Source organism: Hibiscus syriacus, unplaced genomic scaffold, assembly GCF_006381635.1.
Source record: "Hibiscus syriacus cultivar Baekdansim isolate YM2019G1 unplaced genomic scaffold, ASM638163v2 tig00110450_pilon, whole genome shotgun sequence".
NCBI lineage: Eukaryota > Viridiplantae > Streptophyta > Magnoliopsida > Malvales > Malvaceae > Hibiscus > Hibiscus syriacus.
The window spans coordinates 9,629,914-9,642,213 of NW_024062743.1; the positions used below are offsets into that span (position 1 = coordinate 9,629,914).

The 12,300-nt window shown below is 35.8% G+C and overlaps 1 protein-coding gene across 1 annotated transcript; it reads left to right on the forward strand.

Moving 5' to 3' along the window:
- Window positions 1–9,953: 9,953 nt before the first annotated feature.
- LOC120125968 (zinc finger A20 and AN1 domain-containing stress-associated protein 6-like) lies at window positions 9,954–10,740 on the forward strand. The gene has a single exon (XM_039144279.1). It carries the CDS (start codon window positions 10,088–10,090, stop codon window positions 10,571–10,573), a length of 486 nt encoding a protein of 161 aa, XP_039000210.1. The 5' UTR covers window positions 9,954–10,087; the 3' UTR covers window positions 10,574–10,740.
- The last annotated feature ends 1,560 nt before the right edge of the window (window positions 10,741–12,300 follow it).

The window sequence follows — 12,300 nt, forward strand, 5'->3', positions numbered from 1 at the left end:
TCTACAGGTATGTACAAATGACCTCAGAAGTATAACACACCTTCATTGTGTAACTCGAAACCTGGGGCCTCACCCTAACAGACCTGCTCAATCTGATATTTTAACCAGTCATCCAAACTTTTCAATTTCTTGGTTTCACCTACCAATTATGGTTCAACTCATAACTCGGCTAACAATCCACCATCACTTGAAAAATTCAGTCGTGCTAGATGGGCTCGTAACTTTGATATCGACTTCTTACTCAAGGCGTCGGCTACAACATTGGCCTTTCCTGGATGGTAATCTATCACAAAATTATAGTCCTTAAGAAACTCAACTTATCTATTTTGTTTAAGGTTCAATTACTTAAAAGTGAGAAGATACTTGAGGCTCTTGTGATCAGTGAAGATATGACACTTTTCATCGAAGAGATATTGTCGGTAAATCTTCAAAGAAAACACGACCACTACTAGCTCCAGGTTATGAGTAGGGTAATTAAGCTCACGAGGCTTAAGCTAATGGGATGCGTAGGCTAAAACTTTACCTTTATGCATCAGAACGTATCCAACTCCATTTAATGAATCATCGCTGTAAACTGTGAAGTCTTTATCTAATTCTGGTTGATCAACATTGGGGCTTGGGTCAAGATAACCTTCAACTGTTCAAAGCTCTCCTATCACTTCTCATTCCAAACAATGGGAACTCCCTTCTGGAGTAGTTTAATTAATGAGGCTTCTATCATCGAGAAGTCATGAATAAATTGACGATAGTAACCGATTAATCTGAGGAAACTGCGAACCTATGACACATTCTTAGGTGGCTCTCACTCAACTATAGCCTAAATTTTTGAAGATCGACTCTAACGCCATCTTATGACACAATATGACCCAAGAAGAAAACCTCAAAATTCATATTTTCCAAACTTGGTATATAATTGTTTGTCTTTAAGCATATAAAGAACAATGTGGAGATATTGATTATGCTCGTCCTCTGATCGGGAATACACCAGAATGTAGTCTATAAACACCACCACAAACTGATCCAAGTATGGGTGGAAAACGTTGTTCATTAGGTCCATAAATCCCGCCAGAGCGTTGGTGAGTCCAAACGACATTACTAAGAACTCATAATGACCATAACTTGTTCTGAAAGTTGTCTTTGCCACATCCTCATCCTTGAATTTCATCTAATAGTAGTCTGACCGTAGATCATTCTTTGAGAAAATATCAATCCTTTCAACTAGTCGAAGAGGTCGTCTATTCTGGAAGTGCGTTATGGTTCTTGATGGTTAACTTATTCAACTTCCTGTATTCGATGCATAACCTCATCGTCCCCTCTTTCTTCTTAACAAACAAGACCGAAGCTCCCCAAGGAGATATGATCGATCAAATGAAACCTTTTTCTAGCAACTCCTGAATTTGAGACTTTAACTCATTCAATTATTTCAGTATCATATGATATGGAGCAATGGACACCGAAGCCAAACCTGACATTACTTTAATGCCAAACTCCAACTCACGCTCGGGTTACAAACCTAGTAATTCCTCTGAAAGCATGTTGGGAAAGTCTCATACTACTCAGATATCCTCGAGTGTAGGGAGTGAGGTTCGAATGTCAACCACGTGAGTCAATAAGGCCTCACACCTACAATCGGTCATATTTTGGGCTTTAAAAGTCGATATCCTTTACTAGAGTGATCTCTAGCTGGTAATTACTAATTTGGTCCCATCAATTGTCCTGAGTTTAAGGCTCCTGACTTTACACCTTAAACTCTTATCGTTCTTGGTTAGTCAATCCATCCCCAATATCCTATCGAACTCCCTGAAGGGTAATTCCATCAAATCTGCTGAAAATATATGATATTAAATTCTCACTGGGCAGCGTCTAAAGACTTTGTTTACGAGTACATATAGACCTATGTGGCTCATACCCGAACACATATCTTGATATTCTATGCTGGAGTATCTATTTCTTGAAATCGGTCTGAGTAGATGTAAGAATGGGTGGAACTGGGACTATCAAAGTAGTAATTGGTAAGAAAAATATTATACATGTACCTGAGATAACATCTTCTGCGTCGACCTCCTCTCAGGCTTGCACCGCATACTGTCTACAGCTCACTCTCTACTCTGTATCAGCCACTGATCTAACCGTCACATGGATCTACCGCCCCTAACTGACCCTCGACCCATATGCACTGACAATGTCGATTACTGAGTCGTTGCTGATGTTGCACCCTAAGCTCCAGGGCAGTCTTTGGCGAAATGAACCATGGAGTCACAACTATAGCAACCTCCAAATCCTAGCTAGCATGCGCCTGGGTGTCTCTTCCACAGTGAGCATATTTAGTATATGTGAACCCCTTAATCGATTCACTAGCAATACTCTCTAACGCTAAATTCAATGGTCTCCTCCTCGAGTCAGACCTACCTCCGCGACCTAAACTCTACCCGGTCTTCCTAGACTGCACTACTGGGGGCCTCAAAAAACCCTGAATATTTTTTGTCTTCTTGGTCAGAGTCTGTGAAGGCCTCGATGACTCAGTAGCTCTCTTAATTTATCCTGTACCTCTCTTAATTTGTCCTGTACCTCACTAGACTATCTAGTTTGCCTATCCAAAACTCTTTCAACTACCTTTACCTAGAGGGTCAGCTGGGCGAAGATCTTGGAGGATCAATTACAATGTGGGTCAATATATCACCACGAAGGCCCTCTCTGAACCGGTAACATCGACACTCCTCTATCGGGATCAACTCTGTGGCATATTTACTCAACTGGAGAAACTCTCACTTGTACTCCAACAATGAGCGATCACCTTGAGTCAAGTGCAAGAACTATTCCATAAATTCATCGATATAGATATGTATGATGTGCTTTTCTCTGAACTTGGCAAGAAAATAGTCCTACGTCGGCCTCTCTGACCCCATTGCCATCTTAAAAGTCTCCCGCCACTCTATCGCGTCACCCTTAAGTAGGGCGGTGACGCACTCAAGGTTACATGCTAGGGTAAAATATAATTGCTTGAGGGGGTAGAGTATCTCACGAAGCCACTGGTTGACTGCTATGGGATCGTCATCCTCTAAACCGAAGAACTCAATGGTCTTATATCTGTAGAGTCACTCAACTTGGGACTCTTGGGGTATGGTCACTGGCTAAGCTGGATGTACTGACAGGGGAGGTGGTGCAGCTGTAGTACTATGGAGAGACCTAACTATCTGTCTAAGTACATAAGTGATGTCCTCCTGTTGAGAGGTGTCCGAGACGAACTCATCTCTAGTATCTAAACTAATAAGGCATGACTCTCGTCTCTACCGTCCTGACTATGTGTTGGGTCATCTGCAATGGGTTCTATCTGAAATTACAAAGAAAACAGTGTTATTATCGACATTCTAATTGTTAAAGTACTCTGAACTCTCTAGAGGCATGTACTTATACAGACGATGACTGACTCTAACCCGTTGGTCCTAGGAACGACTAAACCTGGATGCTCTGATACCACTAAATATAACACCATAATCTAGCTTGACCAGAATATCCATGGATTACAATGTTACACGGGACTAACGAGATAGTGACCAAAAAATTTTCTTTTAAAATTGCTTATAAATTTCTGAAATTTAGTCATCCATAATGTAATATAAAAAATTGTAATAACAATATGGATTTACAAAATAATAGGGAGCTCCCAAAATACATCCATAAAATAGTACAAAATACCAAGTTCCAAAAAGAGTTACGACTGGATACATAACAAGTGTCCATAACAGTACATGCCCTCTAAAGATGACTCAAAACGTACTCTGATGGTTTTTGGGAATTTTTTATGCTGCACTAGAATATCCGATGACGATAGCTCTCATGCTCTGCCCCTAAGAATCGACGTACGAAAACACATTTCGAACGCTGATCTTACGAGCTCAGTGCCTCACTAAAAACTATACAATACTATATACATTCACTAAATGAAATGGCAAGTGGCACAGATCTAAGCATACACCTATTGAACTACTAATTTATAGTTGGCATCATGGTACGGATGAGAAATTCTACATCTCGGAGCTCATGCACCCCTCTAGCACTGCCGATGTACCCAAAGGCACACCTAGGTGAGATTTGAAATTCTGCATCGAAAACATACACTCTCCAACTTACTTCATCGAGTCTTGGGGCATATGTTGCCCAATCGAAAAGGAAGTGTGGTAACACTAACTTGGATCTACTGACTGTCGTATTCTTCTAAAAGGAACTCAGGTGTCCTAATTGTTTCCCGAGTATCATCCAAGGCTAGCTTTATGTAAATGTAGTTGTTACTATTTCTACTATCCTTATATTATTTACTGTTATCGCTTGAAGTCTTATTTCTGTTATTCGAGTGTGTTCAGGGTACCTTGGGTATGATCTAGCATCCCTTAAAAACTATTCGTCAGTACCGATACTAAGACCTCAATATCGATACTGAGCCACTTGGTATCGATGCCCACCTGTTGGTATCAATACCCACTGACTGACGCATGCTATTTGGGTAAGGTAGTATCGATACTCTAACTCTAGGGTATCGATACTGATATGAGTATCGATATCAAATTTAGGTTTGATGTTCTAAAAATTACCCCAGTAACGATACTCCCCTTGAGGTATTAATACATTTGCCTTAGTATTGATACTTTATGTGAGTATCGGTACCAAAATTATGTTAAGTAATATTGGTCTCGATACCAGCCTGCTCGGTATCGAAACCGGGATCTCAGTATCGAAACCGGGATCTCAGTATCGATACACTATGAATGATTATTGATACTCCCCTTTTTAAAACGCCTAATTTTAAGCTTGATTGAAGAACAATATTGATATTGTTCATACAGTTTCGATGCCCCTACTACGAAATACTCTGTTTTGGCTCGAAAAATCCAATCTTTCTGCCCCAAATCCCCTAGTGAGGTCCCCAACTGATATTTAAGTATTTTATTTGTTATTAGAGGTCATAAATAGGTCTAAAAACATGCTGAAACACCCAAATCATGCATCTACCATGAAAATGCTTCAAGCTAATGCAACCTACCACATTTCATCTAATTGACCTACACATGGTATAGTTGAGTTAAAAATGAACTATCTGAGTGTCTAGGCTGCTGGAAATGTTAATGGCTCAATCCAAGGTGAGCTTCTCCTTCCCCTAGCTTTGGAGCTCTCACTCACTTCTTTCTCTTAGTAGAAGAGATGTTTACCAATTGGATTTAGGGGTTAAGAAAGGTTTAGAAACACTTCTAAAGGTCTATACCTCCTAAAAATCAGATTGAAACTCAAAGGTTTCTTAAACCTTCCCAAAACCCATTTTCTAGAACCATAGCCAAATCTTGTGTTTGGAAGCTTAAAATTAAGCCTAGGGTGGGTAGATTTCGAATCTTACCTTGAAAATCCTTAACAAGGCTTGGAATTCAGAAAGTCTAAACCTTTGCTATGATTTGGAGAGGAAGAAAATGAAGGAAGAAGAGGAGAAGAAGAGACAACTTCTGTAAAGAGAATGGGGCATGCAACAGAAGTGAGACCTCTAATTTTTAATGATGATCAACCTTTATTTTGAATAATGGGAAAATTGTTTTCTTGGTCCCTTGAATTATGGTTGTAAATTGAAATCACCCCTAGTCATTCTCTATTAGGCTAAACCTAAGCCCAAAACCTCTTCCTACTTGGGTCAAATCCTCCTATAAACTAAAGTATTAAAACAAGGTCCACATTGGGTTAGCCCAAACTTCTAACCCAGGATACTGGGCGTTACACTCATGATTATGGGCAAGAGCTCACTAGTCTTTTTATCATTACAAATAATAACATTAAACTCGTCTTCAACAATCAAAGGTATACCACTACCAGGATTAGCCATCGTAAGTTGGCGCCGGAGGTGATTACGCTTAGAACAATTTGCACTATTATTCACGACAGTGAGTTTGAATTTTGATGACCCTATCAACCATATGAACCATAAAATTAATGAATTTATTAGATATCTGGAGAATATCCATCACAACGTTATCATTCCAGATAATACAAATCCTACCACTGAAACCATACCCTTCAAAATGAAAATAATGAGTGAAACTGACTTTAGACACCACCCCATCAGTTATTTAGTGTGAATTATACCCCACCATGAACTAACTTATCTAGTGTGGGTTTGTTATAGATGATTGTGTTTTTGTTTAAATGAAAGATTTTATGTTTTCCATGTGATATACTAGCTTTGTTCATTATTTTTAATTACGTAGAATTGTAAGTGATTTTGAGAGATAACCATATTCTATGTTTGATGCTTAATATCGAAAGAGTTAGGCTTAGATTAACGTGAACAATGGGGTTGAAATGGGAAACAAGGTCCTGATCCGCCTTAGAGATAAGAATAGGATTTCAACGACTAAAAAGAGTAGGACTTAGTTGATAGAATCTTGTTGATGTTTATGCTGAGAGGTACTATTGTAGTATTTTACTATTAGGTTCCTTACTTGAGATAACCTAGGAACATTTTTAGCAAAATATGTCAAGCAGTATACTCATAGAAGTCATGAACCATTCTAGAAGACAAGGCATAAAATTCCTTAGTAAACCCTACCATTTATCCATCTTATAGCTTGTTTGTGTGAGGTTATCTGATTATCTTATTTAATAACAATTGTTTGCCACATCATTCCCATTAATTGTTTATACCACCATATATCTATACATGAGTTGTTTATATTTCAAGTGCACATACTTAACCTGAAATCCGTCCAATCCCTGTGGAGATGATATTCACTCGTCATTATATTACTTGTTATAAGTGTATATTTGTATAGTTTACGTGCCATAATATAGTACACAGCACAAGCAACAAGTTTTTAGTGTCGTTGCAAGGAATTAGCAATTGGTGTTTTTCCGTTTAGTTATTTCACTATTTTATTTATTTCTTTTTGTATAGATTACTTGTTATTTTTGCTTACTTTTTTTTAGGTGATGTTGTTGCATGACCCAAGGAAAACCTGAGGACCCATTTCTTCCTTTGGTATATGAAATCGAAAGACTTTTTTGTCAAAAAAGATCCTATATATGGAAATGCTGCAGTAATTCTCAATTATGGAGTTGTAGCTCGACCGAGAGCTATTCGAGATCACTTAGCTCCTATCTTGGATGATCTAAACCCTGAGATTGTAGCTCATGAGATTCAGAAAGCCCAATTAGAGCTCAAACCGGTGATGTTCAACATGTTGAACTCGATTGGACAGTTTAGTGGTGTGTCTCATGAATATGCAATGCAACACATTCACGCATCCTTGGAAGTTGAATATTGAATTGAAAATTTTAAAATCTAATGATCATCAGTGATAATGATCGATGATGATCTGCGATAACAATGAATGACGACCAACAATAGCAGATTTTAGTCGAATTGAAAGATCAAATTAATATTTATCTAAATTTTAAGGTTTAAATTAAAAAATAATATATTTCACTAATAATCCATTTAACGTCTTAATGGTCAAAACGCTACATTTTTAAATTTAATGACAAAAAATGAACATTAATGAAATAAAAGGAAAAAGACAACTTCCATAGTTTACCCTAAAATATAAGATGAATGATTACAGGTGCGCAAATAATGCAAGGCAACGGCATGAGCGTCGGTTCACCCCAAATGGCGCGATTTTCAGACACGAAGTATCCATCCGACCAAAATCACTCCTTCCTTCCAGCTAGAAACCAACCAACAATGAAACAACCCCAGCATTGTTTCCTTTATAACAAAATAATAAAATAACTTAAATTTCAAAAAGAAAAGAACAATATCCACAACTAAGGCTGTAAACGAGACGAGACAGATCGCGAGCTATTCGAGATCGACTCGGTTAAGGCTCGATAAATACTCGGATCGAATGTACTCAACTCGAGCTCGAATTCTTAACGAGCCAAAACAAGCTACTTGATACTCGACTCGAAAAGCTCGTGAGCAGCTCGAAAATATAATACATTAAGATTTTATTTAAAAATAAAAATAAATTATTAATAATATTAACATTTATGTGTTGATTTTTTTAAAAAATACAGTAAGACTTTCATGTATTTAAGGTTCAGGTTTGAGTTTGAGGCTTCAATCTAGTTAAGTTTAATAATTTTTTTTCATTTCGAGCTGCTCACGAGCTTCAATTTAAGATTTCGAGTTCGAGTCGAACTTAAAAATTTTAAGCTCACGAATTTTCGAGTCGAGTTACATTTCAGAATTTTCGAGTCGAGTCGAATTCAACGATACTCAAACTCAAATTGTCAAGTTGGCTCGTTTACACCCCTATCCACAACCCACCCATTGTATGCAGCCCTTAAACTTTATAATTTCCAAATTCATTTGTCTTGTTTTACCCGATTAAATAGAGCTTTTATTTATAATATATATATATATATATATATATATTACATCAGACAGTTTCTAGAAGACCCACTAACAACTTTCCACTTATCCAAACCCACTTTTAATGACAATGTTTTCTATAAAATCATGTAGCTAATGATCATTTAAATATCTTTACTTTATTCACAAAGTATAAAATTATATATTCTTAGTGATGTTACACCCCACCTAGAAAAAGAAGAAAAAGTACAGAGCCCTTGATTGATTAATCTCCAACAATAAACCGCTCATCAGCAGCCACGTGTTAATGAAACGAGTTGGACATTAGCAGGCGCTATCTTTTTACATCCTGCATGAATTTCCGTTTCCTTTCTAAATTTGCAATTACACTACAAACCAAACCAAACTGGGATTTGCTGGAAGTTCCCCTTTAGCCCTTTACCTGCCAACCCGTTCCTTCAGATATTTACTATTTTACTTTTTGGATTGATTACAAATTTAGTATCTTAACTTTACTCTTTCTCCTATTTTACTCACTGTATTGTTTTAATTTACTCACTAAATTTTTATATTACTTCTATTTTGGTTACTCTAAATTATTTTTTATTATTTTGGTATGACATTACGTTTATTATTATTATTTAATATAAAATAATCTAAAGTAAAAAATTTAAATCCAGATAGTGGTCATCTATTGTTCGTTGTTATTGGACACCACCATTAACGATTGTAGATAATGGCCGTTCGAACCCTGATTTTTCGACCGCTTTGTCTCGGCACCTGAGTTTGAATTTGTCCTCTATTTTTTTCAAAATATGCTCTCAACTTCACATTATGAGATCAAAAGTGAGAAAACAAAACGTCGGCAGTCGTAGATAGTGGTTGTTCGGTCCAAAATTTCATAGGTCGCTTTGTCTCGATCCTCTGAGTTTGAATCCGATCTCCATTTTTTGGAACATACTCTAAAGTTCACAAATATGATATCAAAAGTTAGGAAGCTAAAACGTTTTAGCCGGATTCACGTCTTTCGGATATTTTCTGGTGAAACAACCACCAGATTCAGATTCAACATGTCAAAATGACTCTCTCAGTATAATTTAAGATCAAATGACTGACGATTTTGAAAGCCAAAGGTGGTCAACGGTTATGATACGCGATAGTGGTTATTTTAAATATTTTTAAATTTAGTAATAATAAAATATTATTTATTTTAAGTTATTTTTATATTTAATAATATTTAAAAATGAAATGTTATAAATTAATAATAATAATAATGAAATAATAAAGGGTGAAAAAAATGTTCAATGTATAAAGTTAACTGAAACATTGAAAGTATGATGAGCGAAATGAGAGATTGAGTAAATTCTAATGACTAAATTTGTAATTTACACTTTATGTTTTATTTATTAAATGAAAAGAAGATCACTTGCTAATTTAAATTTTTTAAAAAATAAAAATTATTTGAATATTGCAACTCGTTTTTTGTCCTCCTTTCGTCGTTGTTTCCTCCTCCCCTCTAATACCACTCTTCGGTTCTGATCATTCTTTCCCTTCCTCATATTTTCCCTTCTCTTTCAATACTCAAAGGTATTTTCTATTTATATTTTTTTTAATCCTCTTTTGTTTTATTTTCTCTTAATTTTGATTTTTGATCGTCTTTGTGTTTAGATCTTGCCGATCTGATTCCAAAGGCAAATTAAAGGAACAAATATTCAGATTTCGAAGAAAAAAGCAAACATGGCGGAGGAGCACAGATGCCAACCGCCGAAAGGCCACCGTCTTTGCGTTAATAACTGCGGTTTCTTAGGAAGTCCGACTACGATGAATCTTTGCTCTAAATGTTACAGAGATTACCGTCTTAAAGAACAAGCTTCTTCCGCCAATTCGTCTATTTCTACCTCTCCTTCGTATTCGTCAACGGTCGTCGAATCCGTTTCTCAGATACCTCTTCTGACTCTCCCTGCAGTTGAAGGAGTTTCAGCTGTTAAGATTGCTTCGGCGGCGGAACAACGGCAGCAGCAACAACAACAGCCGCATCGGTGCACGGTTTGCAGGAAACGGGTCGGGTTGACAGGGTTCAAGTGCAAGTGCGGGATTACGTTTTGCGGGTCTCACAGGTACCCGGAGAATCACGGATGTACGTTTGATTTCAAGAGGGCTGGGAGAGAGGAGATCGCACGCGCTAATCCTGTTGTCAAAGCAGATAAGCTCGTGAAGATTTAAGAACATGGAAAGCCGTTGGATCCTTTGATTTTCTTCAGTAAAACAAAAATCGAAATGCCAAACTCGTTACGATTATGACACGTGTTTCGGTGATGGTTCCCACCTTTAAAAATTGGACTTTGATAAAACTATTTTTATCTTATAAAATAAATCCTCTAAATTTATTACCTTTCTTAATAAATCTTATCCTTCAAAAATTGTGCAGATTTTGTAATTTACATTCTCTTTCGAAAATTCTTTTATCTTTTTTAAAATTTTCATTAGCTTTACACATAAATAATTGTAATTAAAAATTTGATAAAGTAAAATTATTCTTCTAATTCCTTTTGTTTAAAGGACGACATAAATGGAACTATGAAAGTGCATTTTCAATTCCATAAGTTTAGTGTTAAAATTTTAATTATCATCTCATTTATAGTTGTTTTTATTTTCAATGATAAAAAAAAAGAATCGAACATTTAAGATAAATTAATTAAATTTATTAATCTTTACCTTAAAAATAAAATTTAATGTTAAAAAATATAAAATTTTAATATTTTGAAAATCAATATTTTAAAAAAATTATATCATGAAGTGGTTTCGACAATGCACAAGTCACCCTCTACCCTAATGTAAAATTATGTGAAAGTATAATGACAATTCTTAAGTCATAAATAATGTTGGATTAAACAATATTTTTTAGGGTGAGCATATATATATTAATAACATAAAATTTTTAAATTTGATGGGTACAAATAAAAGTTTAGGGTGAGCACGTCTATAAAATAAATAACTAATCGAAGAATACACAGATTTCAGGGTGAGCACGAAAAATTTTAAGACGGACACCATCAATAAAATAAGTAACTAATCGAAAAAAATTCGTATTTCAGGGTGGACACTTGCCCACCCTCACCAAACTATGTCTCCGCCACTCGTCATAAACTATTAATGATTAATGTGTTTTGTTTGATCATTTTAAATAAAATAAATAAATCACGACTTAAAGCGAGAAAAATTGTCCCCACCCAGATTATTGTGAAAGTAATAATTATGTTGTTAATCTTTTTACGATTGGCTTATGTGGTATATATGATTGCGAGGCTTAAAAGTTTTAATGTGTATTGTATTATATATATATGATTAAAGGTGCTCCCAAAGGTGAGAATATTTGCATGGTGTGTGACACACGAGGGTCTTCCGATGGGAAAGCATCTTTGTGAAGCAGGCATAGGCGATGGGGTTTGCCCCATGTGTCGCATAGCATAGGAGACCACCATCCATGTGCTGAAATATTGTGTGTATGCACGAGAGTCGCTAGAGCTGGCGGGATTTCTTGGTTCTGTAGGCTCCTTAATTTGCACGTCCGTTTTTGATGTGATCATGTCGAGCATGGTTTTCAGAACCGGACCGGTTAGTAAACCGGTCATGTTATCGGTTTATTGGTTTAACCGATCGAACTGGTCTGATCGGTCGGAAGAACCGGACGTCGTCATAATTATTTAAAAAATTAAATAAAAATACCAAAAATATTTAATAAAAAATAATTTTTTATATCACAAGTCATATTCAAAACAAGTCATAACATATATAAGTTAAAAACCATAAAATCAAGTTAAACAAAATAATTCAAATTAACTATAACAAAATATTTAAGGTAAAACATATTAAATAATAAATATAATTATATAACTATAATTAAAAAATAAATTTGGGGTTAAAAAAATCATAACAAAATGATATTGTTT